This window comes from Alligator mississippiensis, chromosome 16 (genome assembly GCF_030867095.1).
Source record: "Alligator mississippiensis isolate rAllMis1 chromosome 16, rAllMis1, whole genome shotgun sequence".
Classification (NCBI taxonomy): domain Eukaryota; kingdom Metazoa; phylum Chordata; order Crocodylia; family Alligatoridae; genus Alligator; species Alligator mississippiensis.
Window position 1 is genome coordinate 19,826,085 of NC_081839.1, and position 26,966 is coordinate 19,853,050.

Genomic DNA, 26,966 nt, shown 5'->3' on the forward strand with positions numbered 1-26,966 from the left:
TATAAGGGCCAAATTCAGGGCCTTACAGTCCTGCCCATGCCTCACAAGTGTTACCAGTCTTTACCTCTATGGTGCTACTTGTCCATTCCTGGTAGCACTGATAGTCCTCTACTTTGTTGTGAACACCTTGTCCCTCCTGGCCTTGCCTTCTTTTTACCTGGAAGGTCCTTCTCACCTCAGGTCCGTTCTCATGCCTCAGCTTCTACAGCCCACACTACAGAGGCCACATGCCCCAGCATTCTACCTACTCCAAACACCCCTACCCCCTTGGTGGAGCCCAAAGTCCAGCATGCCTCTCTGGCATCCCACATGGCCTCCTCTTCACCTCTTTCCAACCACACCCTTGCCTCCAGTAATGTTTAACTGAAAAAGAAAAGAATACAAGCTGTTGCTTTACAACTCAAAGTCCTTCCCCCTACCAGCAAGCTGACAACTTTAAATCTACCCTTCTCCCCTTCTGGGGAGCTGGCTCTCTCTCCTAGGCTCCTTCCATGTGGTTCCAGGATTCAGGCTTTCACTCCCTGCCTTTCAGAGTCCTTCTTTCTGTCTAGACAACTGAACTTCTGGCTCTTCCCTCCTCCCCTTACTCTTCCCTCCTCACCTTATCTATCTCTAGATTACCTCCAGTGTGTCAGTCCCTCTGCTGTTGGGCCTTAGAATTAATTAATCACCTGACCCCACCTTCTATGGTGGTCCTCATCTGTGCCCCAAGTCTCACTTGGGGGTGTGGGGTATGAAGGGGAGAGGAGCCTGAAGCCTCTCAGCAATACTTTCCCTTTCCTCATAACAAGGTGCTAAAAGTCCATGTTACGGTCATCCTTCCCCTTCCACATTTTGTTCTGGGACTTGAGCTCTAGTACAAGCATGTCTAGACTATGTGTGTACCCTCCTATGGCCAGTCCACAGTCTATTCATGCAGACTTATATGCAGACTTACCATATTTACCTGAATCCAAGAAGACTGAATTTAAGAAGACCCCCCTAATAATTAAATTGTGGAGAGCTATTTTTAAACTGTCCCCTCCAACACTGCAGCAGGGAAAGCAGTGGCAAGCTGGCAAATGGTGGGGAAAGCAGGGGCAGGCAGTGGGGGTCTGGGAGTGGGGAAACAAGCAGCCTGACCCCACTGCTGTCATTGCCCCTGGCTGTGCTGGGCTCCCTACATAGCTGCTCTTGCAGCACCATGCAGGAGAGAGTCAGAAGAAGTTTTGGGGCTCCCCCTGAACCCAAAACAGCTAGGGAGACTGCTGCTTTCCACAGCTCAATTCTAAGTTGAGGCTTTGTTTTGTCCATGTTGAATGAAGAAGGAAAACTGATCCTGGAATCATGTAAATAATTAAGGGCTGTGCGAAGCTTTGGGTGGTGATTCGATTTGGAGGCAATTTGGCTTGATTTGGTGGCCGAATCTCTGAATCTGAATCTAATCAGGGGACCAATAAGGTCCGAATCAATTCAAAGCTCTCTGAATTTTCAGAAAAGATTCAAAGACCTTTGATGATTTATTTGGAGAGTCCTTGGTGGCCTCCACAGAGAGCTGCAGCCAGACTCCGAGCTGGTAAATACTAGGGGCAGGGAAGGGAGGACTGGGGGAGGGGACCACGGGGAGACCCCTGCCAGCCCCGCCAACCTCCCTACTCCCCCAGCCCCTCTGACCCCTGCCCACTCCCCCAAACCCCCCATGGCTGCCCCCACCCACCCAGCTCGGTACTTTATAAAAAAGCCCCAGTGCTCACCAGGTGCTGCCAGGCAGAGGGGGGTGGAGCGATCTGCACTGCCCCCCACTGCCACACACTGCATGGGGGGCTCTGTCACAAGCCCCCCACTCCCCCAGCCCCCCCACAGCTGCCCCGCCTGGGCCAACTCCAGCCCTTTAAGAAAAAAAAAAGCCAAGAAAAGCCCCAGGACTCACAGCCCCTGCAGCAGCCTCGGGGCTTTGGGGGGGGGGGCTCGTGCAGAGCCCCCCACATGGCATGGGGCAATGGGGGGGGCAGCGGGGATCACCCCCCCTCCCCACTGGCAGGAGCAGTGAGTCTGGGAGGGGTTTAGGGTTTTTTTCTCTTAACGGGCCAGAGCTGACCTGGGCAGGGTAGCCATGGTGGGGCTGAGGAAGCGGGGGTGGGGGCTCAGCAGGCTCATGGAGAGCTCCCCATGCAGCATGGGGCAGTGCGGGGCAGTGGGGATCGCCCCCCGCCCAGCAGCACCCACTGAGTCCAGGCTTTTTTTTTAACAAGTGCCAGGAACTGGGCCGGGCAGGGCAGCCATTGCCGGGCTAGGAGAGGGGCAGGGGATGGCTCTGGCCTGGCTGATTCAGCTGAATCGAATTGAGACAGTGATTCAAACCACTGAATTGAATCAGTGTCCCCTGAATTGGCTGAACCCAAATCCAAAGCAAATGCTGGCCGCTTCGCACAGACCTAATGAATATGGTATAAAAGCACAAATCAAAACTGTCCAGGTAGACAGCTAAGAAACTGCCATTTGAGATGTGCAAAGGGAAATAAGAATTACACCCAAAGGGACTAGCACAGGGTGGGCAAAATCTGGCCTGCAGGCAAAATCTGGCCAGTTAGTTGATTGTATCCAGCTCACAGCTGTCTCCGTGGCACTCCGCATGGGGCTGAGCCCCAGCCACTTCTGCCTGGGGCAGCCTGCACCACACTCTCACCCTAACACCACCAATGGTGCAGGCTGTCCTGGGAGGGGTTTGGCCCCATATGGAGTGCTGTAGGGGCAACCAAGGGCCGGATGGGGGAGGGGGCACAGGCCACACCTGCACTGTTCCACCCAGGCAAGCTCTGCTGTATGCACCCCCTGCCCCTCCCTCCTTCCACCCCCAGCCAGCTCCCGGGACCTAGCATGTGCACCCCCCCACACACACCCCCACCAATGTACAGCTCCCCCGCCACATATACACATGCAATCTACAAAAGTAAGACTTTATTTGGGCCATTACACAATTGACTCTATATACACGAAAAAAAAAATCAGAACAAAAATTATTTTTTGAAATAAAATTAAAATGTTACAGTAGATGTTTTATTTTTAGTATACACTTTGGCTTTTTTTTATCTATAATTTGTTTAAATTATATCTTCAGAAAGATTTTGTGTGTGCAGCCCTTGACAGCTCACCAAAACCTATTAAATGGCCCATCAGCTGAAATAATTGCCCACTCCTGGACCAGCAGGTAGTCAGATTTTCCCCTTCCATCAGTCTTCAGATACCCCTTCCAGTTTTTTCCTGATGAAGTTTTGTGTAATTGCAGATAACCAACCCACAGACCTATGCACTACTACACTACTATGCACTACTACATGGCAATGCTGAGCAATCTACCAGCAATTTTTCTATTTTGCATAGAAGTCATGGTTCCAGGATGTATAAATATAATAGAGCTGGAGTAAGATGTTGTTATCTTAAAAGCAAAACATAAAACATCCTGCTTAATTGTTTCAAAATTTAGTTCAGTCCAACCATTTTTCAAATACTACCACACTGCTCTTGTGCTTAAAATCCTGCTAATCATTCATCAGTGGGACGATAAGACCCAGTTAATTGCATAAAGTCCAAATTCTACTAAAATGCCTGGAGGAAACCTCAACGCTATGCTAGGTACTCATATCCTTTCAAGTGCCTGATGTAGTGCTCCTGGCCTCATTCCCCTCCTCCCAAGAGGTCTCAGCCAAGTTGTCAACTTTACAATTCATGGAAAGAATTTCCTACATCTGTCTGATAAAATGAAGCACTGTGCAACGTGTAAGCCAAATCCAGGGTATAACGGCTACATTTTGGCCCTTTTGTTAGTGTTCAAGGTATCTGCATGTAATCATAAGTAATAAACCCTACACAGCTCAGGAAAGAGATAACACAGTCTGTGCATGGCCTGTGGTGCAATAAACTGCAATCAGAATGGAAGATGTCAAACTCTGAGCTAGTCAAGGAACCCACAAGAAAATAAGAAAAAAAAATCTTAAACCTTACCAAGTCTGCTGAAACTGCTGTTGTAATGAGAGCATAAGGACCATTAACCAGGACACCACATACAATTAGCATACCTACAAAGAGGGGAAAAAAGCCAGGTCAGTAGTACTACACAGCTGCATTTCACCATCATGAAACAAAGATCCAGATCTCTGCACCTGGATCCCCACAGGCTCTTGGCCTCTAACAGTAGGGGAAAAAAAGTCTATTTCCAGGGTCTAAACAGACTTATCATAGAGTTAGATGGGAAAGATCTTAAAGATCATCTAGTTTGTTGGGGGCCAATTTTTGTGATAGAAGTGCCACAAATTAGCCCTGCAGCCTCCCTGGGTACCACTCTATTTCCTTTCCCTGCCCAATCTGCTGCTCTGCTTTCTGCTCCCTATGCTATCTGTCCCTGTGTTATTTGTCTGCTTTGTGGCACATACAGAGGCCTCCCATGCCACTTGTGGCTAGGGTGGCCATCATAGACGACAGTCCGGCTGTCCTCTATTGATACGAAACTGGGCGCCTTTATGTTCTCTATTTTTCTCTTGAAGAGAAAAATAAAGGATATAAAGTCATCAGGTTTCATATCAATAGAGGACAGAGTAGCAGAAAACCAGAATGTCTTCTATGATGGCCACCCTACTTGTGGCACGCATGCTGAAGGTTGACCAGTGGCCACCGTGATTTAGTTCAATCAGCTACACAAATGCAGGATGTGTAACTCCTCCACCATCTCATGTGTCTATTAGGCCTCTTCTTGAAAACTTTCAGTGAAGGAGATACTACAGCTTCCCTGGACAGATGGTTTCAGTGTCCAACTGTTTTCAAGTTTTTCTTGATATTTAATCTAAATCCATCTTTCTGCAGTTCAAACTTTGCAGTTCCATGTCCTATCCTGTGCACCAAGGGAAAACAGTTGTTTTCTCTTTTTTAGAGCAACCTTTCAAACATCTGAAAACTGCTATCATGTTCCCTCTTAATCTACTTTCACCCAACCAAGCATACCTACATCTCTCAGCCTGTTCTCATATGGTTTACATTCAATCCCCTTTATCATCATTGTCACTCTTCTCTCGATTACCTCCAGTTTGTCCACCTTCTTTTTAAATTAAAAGCTTAGAACTCCACACAAAACTTCCTCTGTAACCTAATTAATACATTGGCACAGTCTTCTCCTATGTCTTATTCAAATTCTCTTGATTTGGCCCCAAGCTGTTTGCTTTCTTGGCAATTGCATTACACTGTTGATTCATATAGAATCTGTGATCTACCAAAGTCCCCAGATCCTTCTGAACAATGGTACTACACAGCTAATCTCCCATTTTGTATTGCTGCATATGGTTTTTCTTCCCAAAGGGTACCACACCTTACAGAATCATAGAATGGTAAGGCTGGAAGGGACCCCAGGAGATCATCTAGTCCAGCCTGCTGCTCAAGACAGAATCATCCCTGTTTATAGATCCTATACAAGTGTTTGTTTAATCCAATGGATCTCCACTTTTTTAGACTCAAAGCACCCTTTAGAAAATGCCAGTTTTTAGTTTTCACTTGATCTTTGACTACAGAAAAATAATAGTGCAATTCTTCTAATCAATCTCCATTGTCTTCATAATTAGCCTTCAGGGACTTGAAGACTGTTATCAGAACCCCATCAATCTTCTCTTCTTTCAACTAAATAACCCTAGCTCTTAGATTAATTGATACATAGATTGTAAAGCTGGAAGGGACCTCAGAAGATCATTGGGTCCAGCCCCCTGCACCAAGCAAGAAAGATAACTGGGGATCAGGTGACCCCAGCAAGGTGACCATCCAGTCTCCTCTTGAAGATTTCCAGAGTAGGTGATTGCACCACCTCTGGAGGGAGCTTATTCCACAGTCTGAACACCCTGACTGTGAAGAAGTTTTTCCTAATGTTGAGCCTGAAATGGTCTTTCAGGAGTTTGTGGCCATTACTCCTGGTTTTCCCCAAGGGTGCCGTGGTGAACAGTTGCTCACCGAACCCTTGATGTACTCCCCTAGTGTAGTGGTAAGCTGCTACTAGGTCCCCTTTCAGCCTTCTTTTCCTCAGGCTGAAGAGTCCCAAATCCTTTCCTCATATGGCTTGCCTTTTAAGACTGATCATATGAGTTGCTCTTCTTTGGATTCTCTCAAGCTTGTCCATGTCCTTGTTAAAGTGTGGTGCCCAGAACTGGATGCAGTATCCAGCTGCAGTCTCACCAGTGCTGAGTAGAGCAGAAGAATCACCTCCTTGGCTTTGCTGGAGATGCATGCCAGAGTATTATTTCCCCTACTGGCTACAGCATCGCACTGGCAGCTCATATTCATACTGTGGTCTATTATTACCCCCAGGTCCCTTTCATTTGTGGTGCTAGTCAGCCTGGTGCCACCAAGCCTGTAGGTGTCTTAGGGGTTGCTCATTGCTCTTTTAACTTTTCCGTGTAAGAAGAGTGGAGGGTTTTCAGTTTTCCCATGCTTCTGGGCTTAGCTAGTCACTACATGAGACTGGGAAGCAATTTTTTCCCTGCCCGTTACTATAAGTTTTATAGATTTCCTGAGAAGCACTGGGTTGCTGCAGGCAAAGTTGGGGATTTTGACCAGGGTGTGCCAATGCTACTGCTGAGACTTAACCCTCCCCCCCTCAAAAAAAAAAAAAAAAAAGCCATGAAGGTTCCTGCTCCTCCACTTAAGAGCTGTTTGGACTGCACCAATGGGAGCATTAAATAAGACATGGGAGGTGATAGTACCACTCTGCTTGCCCTGGTTAGGCCTCACTTAGAGTACTCTGCAGTTCCCTGCTTTATATTTTAAGAAGGATATGGAGGAACTGTAGAGGGTCTGGAAAGGAGAAGACAAAAATGATACCAGGGTTGAAAGGCAAAAGATAGGAGATGCTGAGAGTACTAGTCTGTTTTGCTTGGAAAAAAGGAATTAGGAGGATATTATAGCAGTTTTCAAATATTTGAAAGAATGCCATAAGAAAGAAGGAAAACAACTATTCTCCCTTGCCACAGAAAACAGGTAAACACCCGCAACAAAATGGAGGACAAGAACGAGGAGAAGATTCCCATCTTTTGCTCTTAATAGTGGAGGGGCTAGGATAGGCACCTGAGAAGCACGAGTTCTAGGGCTGCCTGGAAGGGCAGGAGGTGCGGGGTAGTTTGAACCTGTACACAGCGTGCTAATCACCAACCCACAGGTCATGCTTTACTCAAGAGTTCTCTCTGGTACTCCTTTTGAAACTGAGACCTCTGCCTCTTGCATTTAATAGCCATAATAATGGGGAAAAAAGAGATTGGTGGGCACTGCAGAAAAGGAAGTTTCTGCTCCACTGGAAGCAAGACTCCACTCTCCCTGCTAGGCCAGCAGCCACCTCACTGAGCCCCACATCCCTGGCTTGTTCCCTTCCTCCTGGTCCCACATACCCACACCCCCAACCTACTGCCCTCTCATGACTGCCCAGGGGGCCATCTTCAAAGTAAGTGCTAGAGAAGGGACTGGTGGTGCCAGTGGTGATTGTATGTTTTTATTGTTTGTTTGGATGTTATATGTTAAAAGTGTTTCTTTGAATGGGTCTTATTCTGGCAGGGAAAGGATTAATGGCTGGGGTTTTTTTGTTTGGGTTGGGTGCTGGGTGTGGCGTAATGGCCACCCTCTGGATGGTGCTGGAAGGGCCCCTGCCTGGGGATCTCTGGCTCCTTCTAGAAGCTGGTAAGGGACAGAAATATAAGCAGGGAAGCCTGATGCTATGAAGCCCCAGAGAATGAAGACAGAGGCCTCTGCTACATTAGGTTTACTATACATCCAGATTTTCACAGACATGTCCTCTTTTCTGGTCCCCTGTGCTGAGTCCGGGCGGGTTTTTTTAAATGCAAGGAAAAATTCCATTATTTCCTCCCCCCATCCATTTTCAATAGAGCCACTGCTATGTAAAACTACAGTTTCCAGAATACCAAGTGCGGCGCCTGTGCGATTGGGAACCAAGTTTGCGATTTAGCTTTGCTCTGCTGGTGGGAGCAGGGGGAAGGCAAGCAGAGGCAGCAGGGATGGAGCACAGAGGGTCGGGAGTGAGGGGCACCAGCAGGGCTGAGGGGGCAGGGGCTGTAGGAAGCAGGGAGTCGGGAGTGAGGGGCAGGGGGTAGGGCAGAGCCAGCAGGGGTGGGGGGGCAGGGGTCTGCAGGTTGGGAGTGAGAGGTACTAGCAGGGCTGGTGGTCTGGGGGCTGCAGGTCAGGAGTGAGGGGCACCAGCAGGGCTGGGGGGAGAGGTGGCTGCAGGTCATGAGTGTGGGGCACCACAGGGTTATGGGGGGCAGGGGGCTGTGTATTGTGAGGGGCACTGAGGGAGGGCAGGTGACTGTGGGTTGGGCGTGCGGGGCACAGGCAGCACCAGGGGGCCGCAGGCCAGGAGTGAGGGGCACCAGCAGGGCTGGAGGGTGCTGTGGCTTGTCAGTGAGGGGCAGCAGAATAGGCAGGGCACCAGCATGTCACTGCCCCCCACATCATATTCTCCCCTCCCCCCCACCAGGTGTCCTTTTTGGACCTGGGAATATGGTGACCCTATACATGGGGACTGTAGCTGAAAAGGCAGGGAAGTGGGGCAGAGGAAACCTTCTGAGGGAAGCAGAGAAGCCAAGACCTCCAGGGACAAGGAGAAGTTCATTGCAGGGACAGTGATGATTCCTGCCTGCCACTGAACCCAGCCAGGGACTAAGAAGTAAGTCCTGGCTAGGTATAAGAGGGAAAGGAGAGGTTAGAAGATAATGTGTTTTTAAACATTTATTTTGTTTCTGTCTTTTCCAGTTCTGTTGTAGTGTATCCCCTAATTATTAAAGTTGGATTTTTATATCCCTATATCTAACTGTCCTGTAATTGAGTATCTCGCCTCACAGGGAGTTTAACTGTACCTTTGTGACCTTGGCTGACTTCAGAGTCCCATCACAGATGGTACATTTTATGTAAAGAAGGCAGACGGCCTCAGTTTCAAATCCCCTCTGGGTTCCCAGGTGAGTGCTCTTAGTCATTCAGCTATTTGTGGGAACAGATGAGAGGAATTTCTCTCTCTCATTTTTTATGTTGCCAGTGCCTATGCCCAGTCTGAGTGAATCCACAAGGGCAGGGCTATGTATCCAGGAATAGAACAAGTGACATTTCTCCTTTCTTTGTGTAGCACTTGCATGTATCTTTGTTGATTTCATCTTTTTGTCTAGCCCCTGATTTCCAATTATTGAGACACCTTTGAACTTTAAAACTACCCCCTAGGGTGTTTCCAATCTCCTCTCCAAATGTCTTCTCCCAAACTAAGTAATAATACATCCTGATATAATTATCAAGATTTCTCCAGGTAGATCCAATAGGCTTTATGTGTCTCCAAGGAGATGGAGACGATTCATTTAGGAACCTAGACAAGTGATGATCAGGGATCTGGGTTTTCCATTTCCAGTGGGAAACCAGATAAAAATGTGGATTTCCACCTTTACCAGAGGAAAACACGGATTTCTCATTTTAATGGAGAAACATGCAGATTTTGCACTTTTGCAAAGAGCTCTCTACAGGCTGGCAGATTTCCAGCCTGTAAGGGGCTGGGGGGAGCAGGAGGGCAGTCAGACAAGGTGCCATGTGCACATGGCCACCATTCAGCCTGGAGAGCGACTCCCATAGGTAAGTCTGGGGGCAGGGGGGATTGAGAGAGGGACAGGGGGAGCGAGTTGAGCAGGGCTGGGCCTGGGAGGGCTTGGGGCCCAGGGCTGGTATGCACGGCTGCTGGGACCCAGCAGGGAGCAGGCCAGCAGCTCACCCAGGTGGCTGGGGGGTGGGGCTGGTTCCCTGCTGCTGTGCACACTCCTCGGGGGTAGGGGGAACAGGGGGACCCATGCCCCCCAGATGTGTGTGAGGACAGGGGTGTGCTGCCTGCTTCAGGCTCAGGGTCCCTGTCCTGCTGCCCTTCCACAGGGCCTCTGCGGCCCGTTAGAGCGAGACTCAACACAGCAGGGCACAGCAGAGGCGGGTGGGGAAGCTCCTTGCCACTGCAAGCTCCACACTGCCCTGGTGATGCGCCCCCTAACTGCCCCACAGTAGTGGGGGGCAGCAGCACAGAGTTGTGCTCCCCACTGGAGGCCCCAGCGGAGGGCAGCAGGGTGGGGAGCCTGAGCCCACAGCAGGCAGCCCGCCCTAGCCCTGCACACAGATCTGGGGGGCATGGGTCCCCCCTACACCCCAGGAGTGCACACAGTGGTGGGGATCCACCCCACCCCCCCCGCCCGCATCTGCCCCCCACAGGCTCTGCTCTAGCCATGCCATCCATGGGGGAGGGGGAACCAGGCTCCATGCTCTGCTACACTGCAGCAGCCACCGCCTCTGACGGGTGGCAGCCAGGGCTTGGATGCTTCTGCGGTGGGCAGGGGGCTGCAGACCTGGGTCCCTGGTCCTGTAGCCCTGGTAGCTGAGGGCCCCCTCTGGTAGAACTGGCAGGGTCAGGGGACAGCGGGTGGGGGGCAATGGGCACGAGCAGGGCCAGAGGGTTGGGGAGTGAAGGGCACCAGCAGATGTGGGGGGCTGTGGCTCAGGAGTGAGGGGCCAGGACCTGCATTCAGTGAGCTAAGGGGACAGGGAGAACTCTTATTTTCTTATTTAGTTTCTTTAAAAACCCAAAATCAAATACCAAAATTTATAGGTATTTAGAATTAATTTTATTATAGTAATTGAGGCACTGATAGGCTTCCAAATTGCTTTAAAACTGTAAATACATCGATAAAACATTGTGTTCAACTGATACATACATACATATATATATATATATATATATATATATATATATATATATATACACACATACATACACACACACACACACACACACACACAGACTGTAAATACATTAATAAAACATTGTGTTCAACTGATATACATGTGTATGTGTGTATATATCAGTTGAACACAATGTTTTATTGATGTATTTACAGTGTGGCCTTACATATATATATTAGTGGCCTTTCATTTTAATCACAGATTTGGGGGTTTTAAATCAGAGATTTTGCAGTATTTTGCCAGGGAAAACCAAAATCCCTAATGATTAGTTTGTTCATAAGAATCTGAAATGTGTATTACCTACAGAAGTGCCAAGTCCATTCTGGCCAACATGATTGTACAGGAACAGCTGGAAGACAAGACTTTGATTAAAGCAGCTGGATGGATTTACAATCTACCTCAGCAAACTCCCATTTTCCACCATGAACCTTAGATGGTAAATGGTATGACGTACTCAGAGTAATTGGTATAAGGGCACTTCCAAAAAATGCTCTTTCTTCACCGAGAACATTTTAGTTTGCAGTGATACAAGGCTCTTGAGCTCTGACTCAAATTCTTTTAGATAGAAGGAGCGCAACATTTTCAACTTTTCAAGGTCTGGCACTAAATCCATCTTCAGCAAGTACCAAGTATATAGCAACCATTCCCACTGAGGCCAGGAGTAGGTGCAGAGTACACCTGAGTGTCAGTCCTCATGTAGGAGGAAGAAAGTTTGTTTGCTCCAATACGAAGGCATACAATACCTTTCCTCATGTCTAAGATAAAAGTATATACCTAGTATTTGGTTAGGCTGTACTTGCTTCTTTCCCAAACCTGAAGAAGGGTACTTTGTCCTTCATAGTTTCTCCCCCAAATAAATGACATTACCAAAAAAATTGTGCTTCTCACAAATTCCCTGGACCATTATACCTACAACGCCATTCTGATACCACTACTTGCCCTCATATGCACATTTAAGGTCTCAGTTTAGTCCTAGTTGTGTCTGAGAGTTCTTTAGGGCCAGAACACACGTTTCCTTCCAACTGCAAATGGAAATGCCCGCCAAGTTTGTCCTTTCTTTTAGACGACTTTTATAGGAGGGTAACCCACATGGCAGTAGATAAGATTTCATACTCTCTATGCTATGCACTCTAGAACTGGGTGCATTCTGCCTGGAGGCAGAGACAGAAATACCAGTTCTGTGCTGTTTTCTGTTCCCACCTCCAAAAGAGTGAAACAGGCATGGGACACACACATACACACAACACACACACACACATTGAGGGAGAATTCCAACAGTTTAGTTGCAAGTAGCACTGGATTATTTAATAAGGCACCGGTGGAGAGGGTTTTAGGAAACCTTCAAGAACCGACAGCACGAGTGCAAGCTTGCAGACAAAGCAGAGGCTCACTGTAGCATTTTGAGGACATAACTACTCTCATTCCTGATGGCTTAAAAATGGTATTTAAAGGTTTGTTCTTGGGAATCGGCTTGTAGGTAAAGTAGATATTGCATTAGAACAATGGTCCAGGGGAATGGCTAGGGGTAATTGGTTTCTAAAAGCCTGTTCGTGACAAAATTGCCTTCAAGGCCCACTGTGTCTGAAGCCAGCAGACACACAGGCTAGGAAACTGAAGACACATACCACACTGTTCCATAACATAAGCAGCGTACCCAGAGATAAGGGACTCTGCAGCACTGGCACTAGGTCTCTGTGCCCAGCTACGGAGCCCTTGGGATTTCTGGTTTTGGTGGACGTACCAGATTAGGAGACTGATGAATAACCAAACTAAATGTGTGCATATGATGGGTTTGGGAAGCAAAAGTATATGCTGACAAAACAGAATGTGGACAGTATGACAACCATAGGGAGACCGCCCATGAATGAAGAGTCATCAGAGGGGAGAAAGAATACAAAAGGAGGGATTTCAGAGAAGCAAAGGGTCCCGAAGGGGGAAACCCAAGGCCACCATGGACAGAAGGCACACCACCAGCCCATCTCCCCCACCCCACTGCGTGGTAGGTGGGAGGAAGAGAGGGTGGGCCTCAGCCCTCAACTTCCAGGCTACTGACATCTGACATTCAAGAGAGAACCTCAGGACGAAGCTCATGTTCTGGCCAAACATACCTTCCCTTTGCGACAGCCCTAGGACTGGTAGATATAGAATCTGTTTCCCTTGCCTACATTATTATCTGTTATCACTGTGTATCAATAAAATTCACCTGTTATCAAATGGAGAAGTTGTGGTTGGTCTGAGGGCTTGGGTCTGCTCAGAACAAGGTATCTGGATCATAAATCCAGTGCCAAAAATTCCAACCTGCTGAGGGGAGAACGCCATAGACATGTAGCAGCATCTTAACAGGCAAGACAGTCTGTCAGTTCAACCAGTGCCCATCCTACCCAATCACAATGGGCAGAGTTAGAACTACAGGCTTTGAGACATCTCTGGAGAGGTTTGCTGATCACTGTCAGCAAAATGGCCCCAACACGCGGTTATATTTGCCACCTATACTTGCAATTATTTTTGCAGACAGTCTTTCTATGAGGAGTGTGAATTTAGCAAGTCAAGCATAGGGAAGTGTTGGTGGAGGGCAGGAATCAAGCAATAGTCTCTCATTTGCCTTTCAGTCCTATGGTCTGATTGCTAGATGAAAGATGCCAGCAGCTAGTAAGTGGATAACCAGTCAGGCAAAGCCATTGCCAAGATTCAGATTCAGGTGAAGAAATAAAAATGTATTTGGCTCTGTGGTGCTATTCACTACTACAGTAGGGCAAAAGGCCCCATTTCTGCTGGGAAAGCAGGACATCCCATGCTGTGTTCTGGTCTTCTCACTGTGTTTTGGATTAGTGATAAGCTCTGGCAGAGGCACTTGGGGGACAGGGCAGAATTACAACCAAGGGACAGGTAGCATTTTCCTCAAAACATGATGCATTCAGCTTGGTTTTAGATGTGAACACTGGAGGCCACTCTGGTACACATAAGTGGGCAGAACATTTACCCCTCGGGGAAATCTAGCACAGAAATAGAGTTAGAACAGGGGTCGGCAATTTTTTTGGCCAGAGTGCCAAAAACACCCCACCCTCCATCCATGCCTCCACTTGGCATGCTAGGAGCAGACTGGGGAGCCATGAGAGGCCCAATTCTCATTCGCAGTGGGTGCATGAGTGCCTGGAGGCATACAGCAGGGATGGGGCTAGGGTTACAGTGCCCTGGCCCCTTCCCTGCTGTGGTACCCAAGGTGCGCGTGCAGCTGTTACTGCTGCGGAACCAGTGCTGGGGCTTCAGACCTGGTGTATCTGCCTGACGCAACCAACCCAGGTTCCAGGCAGCTGCTGCCTGCTAGAGACCCTGGGTGGCTTCCAGCAGGGCTTGCAGCCTCCCAGCTGCCTTCTGTGAGTAGTCCAGGCTCTGTGGCTGACTGCAACTGCCCAAAGCCCAGGCTGGCTGTGGCATGTCAAGCAAAATGGCCTCATGTACCATGCTCTGGCATGTATGCCAGGGGTTGCTGACCCCCGAGTTAGAAAGTTTCCTCCTCCAGAACTAGAGTACTTCTGGATTTCTTGGAGGTATCCTGTTGCAGTGCTGTGTTTTGGTTATATTAAGCAGTTATCAGTATTGGCTGCATGTTCTTCCCCTGGCTCTGGGCTCCAGGACCACACACCATGCTAGCTGGGCAGTGCCCTCAGGCTCAGCCCCAACACTGCCCTCTTCCTTCCCTCCCTCACTGTGGGTGCCTCAATCTGCCTTCCCCCCACCCACAGACTGGAGAGAGCTGCAGGAGCTGCTCTTCACACTGCCTGGCTGCCACATGCACATGGTGCCCCCTGCCTGATCACCAGGGATCGTGTTTTCCATTCACCCCCAAAAAAGTGACAAAAATGAGGGTTTTCTCCTTTAAAGGAGAAAAAATGAGGGAAACAATAGGTTTCCCCTTGCAGGTTGGCAGAGTTCTAGCTTGCAAGGGGCTGGGGGGAGTGGGAGGAGGGTGACGATCAGGTAGAGAGTGCCACGTGCATACATATATGCATGGCAGCCAGGCAGCATGGAAGGCAGCTCCTGCAGCTCCCTGCCAGTGTTCCCACTAAGCTGCATGGCATGTGCGGCTGCGCAGGTGCACTCATCCTGCACTGCCAGGTGTGCCTGCGCAGCCATGCATGCCACACAGCTTAGAAGGAACACTGCTTCCTGCAGGTATGTTGGGGTGGTGGTGGGGGAAGCGGGGTGCCCATAGTGAAGAAGGGAAGGAGGTAGTTGGGCAAGGATGAGGCTAGGGGCGTTGCCTAGCCAGGGCTGTGAGTGGGGCTTGGGGCTGGACCCCAAGCTGGGGTGGGAGTCTGCAGCCACAGGGCCTGGGTGGGGAGTGAGATGGAGCCACAGGCAGCTCATCCAGGGAACAGCGGGGGGGCAGAGCAGAGTGGCTCCCCATCACTGCGCACACTCCCAGGGGGTGAGGGGAGAAGGCATGGGGGGCGTATGCCTCCCAGATTTATGCAAAAGGTGTGGGCAGATGTGGGCTGCCCACTGCAGGCTCAGGGTTTCCCACCCTGCTGCCCTCCCCCTGAGCCCTCCACGACCCAACAGGCAGGACCTGGCACTTCAGGGCAGAGCGGGGAGTGGTCAATGCCACTGCCAGGAACCCCGCGCCAGGAACCCCACACCACCATGGTGAGATGCCCCATGCCCACCCAACAGCAGCAGGGGTGGCAGCCAATGCTCCCTCTAAGGAGCACTGGCCCATGAGCACACCGCCTCGGTCCAGCGTGGGACACTTACCGAAAGGGGGCTGAGGGCCGGAGGCTGGAGGCTGGAAATGGGGGCTGGGGCCGGATGCTGGGGGTTGGAAGCTGGAGCTGGGGGCCAGGGGCTGAAGCCGGGGGCCAGGGGCTAGAGGCTGGGGGCCAGGGGCTGGAGCCGAGGGCAAGGGGCTGGGGGCCAGGGGGTCTGGAGCCAGGGGCCGGTGGCTGAAGGCTGGGGGCCAGGGGCTGGAACTGGGAGCTGGGGGGCCAGGGGTTGGAGCTGGGGGCTGGAGGCTGGGGCCAGGGGCTGGAGCTGGGGGTCAGGGGCTGGAGCCTGGTGTGGGCTCCGCCGGCTACGGGGAAGTGCTCTGCTTCCCCGCATCAGGGCCAGGGGCATATCCCGCAGTGTCTCGGAGCTGGCGGAGCCTCACTGGGGCAGGCAGCGGCTCCTCCTCAAGGTGAGGCAAGGCAGGGATGGAGGCTGCGGTGGGGGGCTGGCGCAGGCTCCGCCGGCTCCAGGGTAGTGCTCCACTCCCCAGCCCTGATGCTCCAGGCTCCGGCTCCAGCCTCTCCTGGTGCGCGGCCTTGAAAAGGTTGTGTGCAGCTGCACTTTTAGTTGTGAGCAACCATGCACATGTGCACCTTAGAGGGAACCTTGGTGGCAGCGCAGAATTGTGCCCCCCACTGCTGCCAGGCAGCACTGCATCATGGTAGAGCAGGGCTCCTGGCTGTGGCACCAAGCCTCCCAACCGTGCTCTGCCCAGGATGCACCAGGCCCCACCCCCTGGGCCACAGAGGCATACCTCGAGGTACCAGCACTGCTCGTGAATGCTTCGATGCGAGGGCAACAGGGCAGAGAGCCCCGAGGCCACAGCAGGCAGCTTGCATCTCCCATGATGTCCCATGATGATCCCATGATGTTCTCATGGCAAAACTGGGGAACTGCAACCTCGACAACCTTGTGGTCCGATGGCTGAGGAACTGGCTCCATGGTCAGACCCAGAAAGTGGTAGTTGATGGAACTGAGTCAGCATTCCGTATGGTGACCAGTGGTGTCCCTCAGGGTTCAGTACTTGGACCTGTATTCTTTGATATACTCATTAACAATCTGGATTCAGGTGTGTCAGAAGCAGACTGCATAAGTTTTGCAGATGACACCAAACTACGGGGAAGCACTGTTACATCAGACAATAGGCTGAGGATTCAAGCTGACCTGGATAGTCTTGCAAGATGGGCAGATATAAACCTAACGACCTTCAACATGGAGAAATGCAAGGTGCTCCACCTGGGGAGAAAAAAACCCCACATCATACCTATAGGCTCAGGAGTGCTTCACTCACTAGTGCTAGGTCCAAAAGAGACTTGGGGGGGTCACGACTGACCACAAAATGAATATGAGCCACCAATGCAATGCCACAGCCGGCAAAGCAAACAAATTCCTGGCTTCCATCTACTGATGCATCTCAAACAAGACCCAAGTTGTCATTATCCCACTTTATTCAGCCTTGGTAAGGCTGGAGTACTGAATGCAATTCTGGGCTCCACACTTTAAAATGGAAGTAGAGAAGCTTGAGAGAGTCCAGAGGAGAGCCATGCACATAATCAGAGGTCAAGAGAGCAGGCCTTATGTGGAGAGACTGAGAGGCACAGGACTCTTCAGCTTGGAAGAGCATAGGCTCAGGGGGTACTTGGTGGCAGCCTATAAGTATATTGGGGTGTACACCAGGATTTAGGAGAATGTCTATTCACCAGGGCTCCCCTAGGGAAAACAAGGTCCAACGGTTACAAATTGCTGGCAAACCATTTTAGACTGGACATAAAGAAGAACTTCTTTACCATCCAAGACTCCAGAGTCTGGAATAGACTCACCCCAGAAGTGGTGCAAGCACCTATTCTGGACATGTTCAAGATGTGTTTGGATGACTATCTTGCTGGGGTCATTTGACCCCGGCTGACTTCCTGCCCCTTGGGCAGGGGGTTGGACCAGTTCATCACGGGGGCACAGAAGGGAATTGGTGAGTATTTATTCACCAAGGCGCCCCCGGGGGTTACAAGAAATAATGGCCATAAGCTAGCAGACAGCAGATTTAGATTGGACATTAGGAAGAACTTCTTCACAGTTCGAGTAGCCAAGGTCTGGAACGGGCTCCCAAGGGAGGTGGTGCTCTCCCCTACCCTGGGGTCTTCAAGAGAAGGTTAGATAAGCATCTAGCTGGGGTCATCTAGACCCAGCACTCTTTCCTGCCTATGCAGGGGGTCGGACTCGATGATCTATTGAGGTCCCTTCCGACCCTAGCATCTATGAATCTATGAATCTCATGAGGTCCCTTCCAGCTCTAATGTCTATGAAATCTATGAAAATCTGCACCCCCTGCCCCCACAGGCTCCACTCTGGCTGTGCTGCCCATGGGGGAGGGGGAGCCAGGCTCTGCACTCTGCTTGGGTCACAGCAGCTGCTGCCTCTGATGGGTGGCAGCCAGGGCTCAAGCACTGCTGGGGGGGAAGCAGGGGGCTGCAGGCCCAGGTCCCTGACCCTGTAGCCCTGGCAGCTGCGGACCCTGTCTGGCAGGGCTAAGGAGGGCGGGGGGCTGTGGGTCGTGAGTGAGCAGCACCCACAGGGCTGGGGGGAGGGGCTGTGGCTTGCCAGTGAGGGACAGGGGTAGGGCACCAGCATATCAGGGCTTCTCAGTAGGGCTGTGCAAAGCTTCAGTCCCTGATTTGATTCAGCAAAGATACACCCGGATTTGGTGGCCAAATCTCCGAATCTGAACTGGATCAGAGGACCCTTTAATCTTTCCAAATCGAATTGGAACCCTCCAAATCAATTCGGAAAGATTTGGAGATTTGGACATAGACACAACTTTAACTGTTTTTGCTACATACCTCTAGGTACCAGGTGGCTCATGAATGCTGCAATGCTGGGGCAGATGGAGTGTCCCACAGGGGTACTAGGGGCTCCCCAGCATGCTCGGCAGCAGACCCAGATGTGAACCAGAAGCACTTCTGGTCCACTTTCGGGTCCACCAGAGAGTGGAGACTGGTGCCTCCTCGATCTGGGGGGTCACCTGGGGTCCCCCCATGGCCGTGGTACTTCCGGTCCACTGCCGGGTTTGCTACTGAGCACATGGGGGCCCCCCCTCCCTCGCTCTTGAGGGATGCCCCAGTATTGGAGCATTCACAAGCTGCACTGGTACCTCGAGGCATGTAGAAAAAACATTTAAAGCTGTGTCTATGTCCGAATCGCTGATTCTCGTTGAATCTTCAGATTCGGATTAATCTGAATAGAATCAGGGATAGTGATCCGAATCAACTAATTGAATCGCTGTCCTTGATTTGGGCCGAATCCGAATCCAAATCCAAATCCAAATCACATAGGGCCTATTTCACACACCCCTACTGCTCAGCACCTCAAAGTAGTTGGGGACGGGGGGGGAGCAGCCATAGCTGGACCTACATTCTGGAGAGTGAAGGGGGCAGGGGGAGCTCTGATTTTCCATGATAAAATATTCAAAATCAAACACCAAAATATATAGGTATTTAGAATTTATTTTACTGTAATGACTGGGGCACTGGTAAGCTTCCAAGTTGCTTTAAAATGGTAAATATATCAATAAAGCATTGTGTTCAACTGATATCTATATATATCTATATATCTAGATATAGATATATAGTCATTTTATTTTAAGTGCAGAAAAACGTGGATTTGGGGTTTTTTATTCAGAGAATTTGTGATTTTTAAAACAGAGAAAACCAGGATCCCTGATCAGATCACCCTCTTACCACTCCCCCCGGTCCCAGGCAGCCTCTTGCAGACTGGAGCTCTGCCAGCCAGCAAGAGGAACCCCGTGGTTTCCTGCATTTTTCTTCTTTAAAGGGGAAAATCCAATTTTTTTCTAAGTTTTTCAATGGCAAACAGAAAACCTGGATCCCCAGTGATTATCCACTGACAATGGAGCCAAGAGGGTTCCCCTGTATTCCTGGGAACTCCAGCTCTTTAAAAGGAGAAGGGAGGTCAATTTGTTCTCGTCTCATTCACCCTTCAATCCATTTAAAGGCAACTTTGGAGAAGTTCTACTGGAGCAGAAAGACAAAGGGAAAAGTTAGGTTCACAGTGACTATCTTAATGGGCATAGCAAAAAATTAGTAAGTCCAGGGCAGAACCAGGAAGCAGAAAGACCTGTGTCAAAAAGAAACCAAGGCTTAAGAGTTTGTAAGAAATAGGATGTGGACTAGACTCCCAGAGTTGGTGGAGGACCATCACTGCCCAAGTTAAAAAATGATGCAGGGATGAGCAGCAGAACAGAGTGCACTGGCTTTTTCTGGTCATTTATTTATCTTAGAGTCTAGAGCTACATCCAATCTAGGAACTGCTGCAGGGTGAGATCTTTATGAACAGCTGGATGTGCAAACTGTACTTCGCTCTCCTCATAGTTCAACTACAACCAACCATTCATCACAGGAAGCTGGAAACAGGAGGTGTATGTCTCTTGCCCTTTGAGTCACCCATATCAAGCTTTCATAATGAGGTGCCAGCAAATGTTTCCCCCCCATCGTAATACATACCATAGGAGCAGCTAGTATCAGCATCACACAGCACGTGGTGGCCCTGCCGCCAGTGTAGTCAGAAATGAGACCAGACAGGATGCCCCCTGCATAAGAAAGTCATATACTTCACATTCTCTAGTCAGAAAAGGGGCTTGTCCCAGTGCTGCAATCCTGCAACATTTCAGGAAGGGGTTCAGGGCCCTGGAGACAGGGATTTACCGTCTAGCATTTTGACTTAAACCAGCAGGGACTTGGGAAGAGTTATAGACAGCTTGCTCACTGGGCCAGAAACCAGAGCAGAGACCAGATTTTTCTTCTCTGTGGTTTTGTTCAGGAACTGAACAGAAATTCTGTTCCCCAAACTTTTTCATGGGGCCAGGGCAGGGGGGCAGCACACACACACACACAAAACTGCTCTTTGGCTTTGAGCTTATTTAACCCTTTGTAAAGCCTTAAAATATGGGTCAATATTTAGAATGAAAAGAGCTGTTTAAAAAACAAAAAGAAACTTATAATTTTCTCTTTCAGCTAAAGTGATCTTCCAAACTCTGTCCCAATTTGCATATACTTTCTATTCCTCCCAAATTCAAGCTTTAGGTAAATTTACTATTGGTTATTAAAAAAAGTTCATTGGAACTAGGTAAAACTATTGTAAGCAGCAGAACGCTATAGAGTGTGCGTTCCACAAATAGTGAATCAATCAGCACAACACAACATGATATACTGCCCTTCTATTAGCACCCTGTCCACACACAAGCACATGCATGTCAGACATCAATTAAACCTGAGAAACCCAGTGCCAGCCAGTTTTTTTCATATTGTGAAACTGAGGCAAACATCCCCATTAATTTTGGTGCCCAGTCAGAGAAACTGAGCCTGAGGGTTGCAGGCACTGGTCACTGCAACTGTAGCTAAGCTACTCAGACCCTCCAAAAAAAGACATGCTGGTGTGGCAGATGTTTGCAAGTCAAAAGGCCCCTCTTCCTAAAGAACTTGGGTTGGAGAGGAGACAGACCCTAGTTCTGAGTCCCAGCTTTGTGCTTTGGCCACAATCCATCATCCCAACCCACATTTTGCCCCCACCAGGGAAATACAAGCACATGCAAAGAGTTCCAGACCTAGAATGCCACCAGCATCAAAGAGTGTCGACAAGTCCCCAGCCTCCTTGGCACCAAAGTGAGCTGCAAGAAAATGACAAGGGTTCAGAAAAAGTTAAGAGCAAGTGCTTATTTAAAAAGGCATCTGGCAGAAGGGAATTCATTGGTGCTCTTCACAAATCCTTTGGGAACCAATGATTTCTCATGGGAACCCATGAGAACACCTCATTCACTAAAACCTAACTGGAAAGCACCTGCACCCTGACTGCTGGGACACACATAGGCAACATGTAGGGGGGACATGTGCTCCCCCCCCCCCCGAGATTGGCTGCTGCCACCGCCGGCTTCTGCAGGCAGTTGCTGGTCATCATCCCCACCACCGCCGGCTTCTGCAGTCATCAAACCCCACTGCCGGCTTCTGCGGATGGCCGCCAAATGCTGAACACCGCTCGCTGCTGCTGCCGACACTGCCACCAGTTTCTGAAGGTGGTTGCCGAACGCCACTTACTGCCAATGACACTGCCACTGGCTTCTGTAGGCAGTTGCCAATCGTCGTTTGCTGACACCAATACCACCGCCGACTTCTGCGGGCAGTCGCCAATCATTGCCCATAATCTCCCTGCCCTCCCCGTCCCCAATGCCACCGCCAGCTTCTGCGGGCGGCCACCACTCGTCACCCCACTGCCAATGCCACTTCCCACACATTGTGCGCCCCCAGTCTTGGGAGACACCAGTCATTCATGGGGAAACAGGAGACTCTTGGTCAGTTTGAACTTATATTTGCATGTGAATCCAATGGACTTGCCCAGCACTATTAAAGGGCATTAATGAACATGGCTGAATATGAAGCATGCATGTGTCATAATGACAGCTCACTTATTTCCCACCTCATTGTGATCCCAAGATACTCCAGAACCAGAGTTGGGTTTCCTCAAAAAAACAAAACAAAATAGGAAGATCTAAGTGGATGCAATCCTTTCTACTTCCTAGATTTTACAAACAAGGTCCCTCTAGGGGAGGCACTGCATATTCTTGCATGTAACAGAGGTCTCCAACTTGAGCACACACACAGAATATTTAGATAGGATATTTGAAGCTTCCTGAAACTTACCAACATTCACAATGTAGAGAGGCAGCCAGTACAGGAAAGTGTAGCTGACCAGCTTTGCAAACAACAGGCAGAGTGAGAACTCTACCACGCCCTGGGGAAGAAAAAGGGAAACAAAAATATGAGCCAGCATGAAATCCCAAGTCAGATAGCATTGCTCAGACCTCATTGTATTCCCTTTCATTTGCTTCTATCCCTAATGTCATTTGTCAGGCACATTAGGGATGCCACAATGTTCATTAAAACTCATGCTGGATTGAAAGGACACAGCATTTTCTGGGCTCTAGATACAAGGGAAACAGAGCAGATATAGCACCACAAATGCTGAAGGGATGCCATTGACCGTACCTGCCAAAAGGATTACTAAGTTTTATATAGAGAGCAAGATCCTAAGGGAGCCATTGTTGTATTGGTCTGAAGTACCATGCCCACACACTTCACTGCCCATCATTAATGAACACAGCATTCTGAGAATTCCCAAGACAACAAACAACCAAGAGCATATAAGCTGTACTTGACCATGTAGGTTTGGCACTGACTTAGTTTTAGCTTTATACACAACATTATGCAGGCTCTGTGGAATGTTTGTCTACAATGTCTGCAGTACTGGATGATGGCAGTGCATCCTACAGGATATGTGAAAGCCAGCAAAAGCAAGACTAGATCATAAGACATAGGAATCACAGAGCCTTTACTGTCCCAACCATTCCTGGACATGCTAAAGAACACATCTCACCACTGATCTACTTAGAAATAAAGGATCATGCTCTGGATCTGATACTGACAAGTACAGAGGAACTGGTGCAGAACAAAGAGAAGATGATAAGAGCCATGCAAGAATGAAGGACTTGAAAAACATGAGATCAACTCAGATGTATGCATATGTATGTGTACTCAAGGAAGAGAATGGTTTCAAGAGATGGGACACACAGTAAGAGAGGTGAAAGGCCTTTTAGCATACAAAGGCCATGAAGCTGTCCTAGCTGCTGAATGTGGGAATAGAAAAGAAACTTTTATAAATGCATAAAGGAGGATAGAAGCTAGGAGGAGAGTGTCAGAGTATAAGCAGCACAGAAACAACCAGTGCTGTGACTTCAGAGATGTGTTGCTTAATACTTAGCTTCAACAAGAGCACTAGACAAAGGCTTAAGTACTGCCTTACCTATGGTATAATGGTTAGAGTACTGTGCTGGGAAGTCATGCAAGTATAAATTTGAATACCTTGTAGGCAAGGGAGGCATGGGGGGAGGAAGACTAGAATTCACATCCTCTGCTTCCAGAGTATCTGAACCACTCAGCTCTTGGAGCTACAATATGGGTAGGTCCTTTTCCTTCTTCCAAGACTTAAAAAAGTTCACTTACTTGCCCAGCTTAGTTCACAGTTCAAGGTAAGTGCCAAAAATACCCAGGCACATGGCTAGAAAACAGCCACATAGGCACAAAAAGGGAGCTGTATGTATTATGACTGGTGTAAAGGCACTCCTGGGCTGGGTGATACAGAGCTGCCATCCAGCTAGACTAGCTTACATGGGCTAAATTGATCTAATCCATGTAGGAGGCAGAAAGGTCCATCCCCTTCTGGCACCAATGATTTTACTGGTCAGTATTTCATCATTAATTGATGACTTGGGCGAAAGATGAAGCTAACCTTTTCCATGTGCACATCCCCATGGGTGACTGGTGCCTCCTGACAACTGCTGACTGAAGGGAAGGGGGCATCCCCCAGTGGCCAATTGCCAACCCTGGAAGCACCAGCAGCAAAACCGGAAGTGCTGCCGGCACTTCTCAAGGGAAGCACTGGCCAGCACTCTCTACTCCCTGGCCAGCAAGGGCCAGTCTCAAGGGGGGCACAGTGTCCCCTCTACACATTGCCTATGCGCATCTCATGAGTCACACCCCCTCTCTTGGTTCATAGATGTTAGGGTTGGAAGGGACCTCAGTATGTCAGACTCTGACCCCCTGCCCTGGGCAGGAAAGAGTGCCGGGGTCAGATGACCCCAGCTAGGTGCTTGTCTAGTCTCCTCTTGAATACCCCCAGGGTAGGGGAGAGCACCACCTCCCTTGGAAGTCTATTCTAGATTCTGGGAACCCTTACTGTGAAGAAGGTTTTTCTAATGTCCAACCTAAATCTGTGGCCATTGTTCCTAGTTACTCCAGGGGGTGTCCTAGTAAACAGAGCATCTCTTATTCCCTGCTGCCCCCCCCTGATAAATTTATAGGCAGCCACAAGATCACCTCTCAGCCTTCTCTTGTGAAGGCTTAAGAGATCTAGGTCCCTCAGTCTCTCCTTGTATGGCCTCTCCTGCAGGCCTCTGACCATAAGTGTGGCCCTCCTCTGAACCCTTTTAAGATTCTCTGCATCTCTCTTCAAGTGCGGCGCCCAAAATTGGACGCCATACTCCAACTGCAGTTTAACCAGTGCCAGATTACTTAGGTGATGCCAGTTCACAGCAAGTGGCATCCAATATCCTGTGGAACAATTGCCCTCTGCATTACACCATCATAGCTCTGCCCCTTAGAACAGCTACAACACATCTGCAGCATGGCACTGCTACTCACAGGGATCCTGAGGGCTCCAAGGAAGCTGATAGCTTCAGGATGTTCAGCTCGTTCTTTGGGACTCTCCGCAGACTCCACTGTGCTCTCTTGAGTATGGCTGGAGGCAGCATGATTCCCATCAGCAGCGAACATCCCTGCAGGGTCTTTCTCCTCTGATTCCACCTGAAATGGTATTTACACAGAGGTTTAGGTTCAGACAGCTACAGTTGAAACCTACCCCACTCTGACCAGTCATGGCTACAGAGTCATTCATCCCTTAGCTCAGGGTTCAGCAACTTTTTGCTGCCATGGTTTGGAGCATGTGACCTGGCCTGCTACTGTTGGGTGCAAGCTTTGAGCCCCGTGGAGAGTTCAAGCCACTTTTGCTTACCTTCATTAAAGATACCATTGCCACAGAGGGGCCAGATAAGTATATGCATGAGAGCAGCAAAAAGAACTGCAGAGGAAGATGCTGTGGAGGGGGCAGGTAAGCGATTCAACATAGATATATTCCACTCTATCCCCTGCATTGCCCTGGGCCAGGCTGAACCTTCCCAGACTGGATCCAACTGCTCTGCAAGTTGAGTCCAGCCCTTGGGCTGTAGGTTGCCAATCCCCGCTTTAGCTGCCAGGTGGTTAGCACAGTGCTGTCTGAGCTTACTATCCAAGATAACATGGGAGAATCCTGAGTAGCCATTTGGTTCTGTATGGCTAGCCTGCTGTGAAAAGATCTGGCATAAGAGACTCACACTCAGGGTACATCTTCACCACAACAGCAACCTGCCCTGGCTGGGCTGTTCCTGTCCATCCACTCACTCTGATGTACTTCCATATTTAGCACAAACAAGGGATTGGCTTGGGGGTTCTGCTCCTAGCAGCAGCTCTCAACTACAGTGGAGACTGGAATCATGAAAGCAGCTATAGAGGGACACCCCAAAGTGGGCCCACTTGCATACTTTTGGGTTTGGGTTTTGTAGGCAAGAGTGAATGGGTATGGGGAGCTTGGGGAAACCCAGCTGGGATACACTATTGCCATGTGGTAGACAGGCTCTTAAGGTCCTCATTCCTACAGCCTCATCATTATGTCAGACTCAATGTAAACAGGGAGACACTCCCCCGCAAACTCTTTCTGGCATCATGGTTAAGTGCTTGGTTTTCTTTTCAAAGATTAATTGATGCTATGACACTGGAGCCTACAGAGAGCTTGAAAGCACCACCATGCAAGGGAGGTTTTTGTTTTGTTTTTATTTATTTAATTTGTATCCGAGGCCAAATTAGCCAAAACTAATTCCAGATCCAAGAGTCCAGAACCAGAAGTGGCCCTACTACTGACAAACATCCTCCACCCACACCTGGGGCTTCAGATGTTTCCAAAACCTTTGGTGGGCATCCTACTTGCAGGCCCAAGCCCAGAGACTTGAGGTTTGGATGCCCCTGAGCTTTGCTTGCCCTTAGCCATAAAGCCCTCAGAGCAAGCAAGGGAGGAGACTCTCATTTCCATAAACTGGGCTTAAAGCCACTGCACCTCGGCAGGTGCTGAACCATGCCAGAAGAGCAGTTCTCCTGTGAAGTGGCTCAGGAAAACTGCCTTCTTGGACACAGATACGTGATATTTCCCCTGCCAAGTTAAGAAGCCACTACGCTTGATCTGAGCCTTCAAGAGGCTGAGAGTGAGGTACTTCATTTATTTCAACACATTTAACTCAAAGCAAGTGCTAGAGGAATTGAGGGGGAGGGGTGGAGCCCTGCCACCACCTACAAGCAGGAGTGTGTTTGGGGGTGGGTAGAGTGGGGGAAGAGGAGCAAACTTTACCCCCATTAATTCAGCATGACACACTTCTACAAAGTCCACATAGTTTGGAGACAGACCCCAGCCCACTTGAAGAGGGATAGATGATATCTACGTCTGCTCATAGAAGATTCTAATCACATTGGAATGGGGAAACCAGCTGGTGATGAACTAAGATAGCCCCAAGGAGGGAAAAGACACAGGAAAAAGGCAAATAGGCCCATGCCAAGGATCCCAGATTACCCTAACCTGGGTGCAAGAAAGGGATAGAACTAAGGTTTGTCTACATGAAAAAGATTTGCTAGCAGAATTACAGTATGGTTCTAAAATTATGCCATTACAGTCCTGCCAGCAAGTTTCCATCTAAACTGGGCCAAATACTGCTGCTGATACGTCTCAAA

The 26,966-nt window shown here is 49.4% G+C and overlaps 1 protein-coding gene across 2 annotated transcripts in view; it reads right to left on the bottom strand.

Moving 5' to 3' along the window:
- Positions 1-26,966, bottom strand: part of SLC37A2 (solute carrier family 37 member 2) — an 86,686-nt gene that overhangs the window by 9,389 nt on the left and 50,331 nt on the right. For both annotated transcript variants that reach the window (XM_006257990.4, XM_006257989.4), the window contains exons 9-14: positions 24,798-24,959; positions 22,242-22,332; positions 21,152-21,214; positions 20,052-20,137; positions 11,071-11,119; positions 3,982-4,055 (exon numbers count right to left, since the gene is read on the bottom strand). In XM_006257990.4, the coding sequence (XP_006258052.1) occupies positions 3,982-4,055; positions 11,071-11,119; positions 20,052-20,137; positions 21,152-21,214; positions 22,242-22,332; positions 24,798-24,959 (525 nt within the window). The remainder of the gene's footprint in view (positions 1-3,981; positions 4,056-11,070; positions 11,120-20,051; positions 20,138-21,151; positions 21,215-22,241; positions 22,333-24,797; positions 24,960-26,966) is intronic.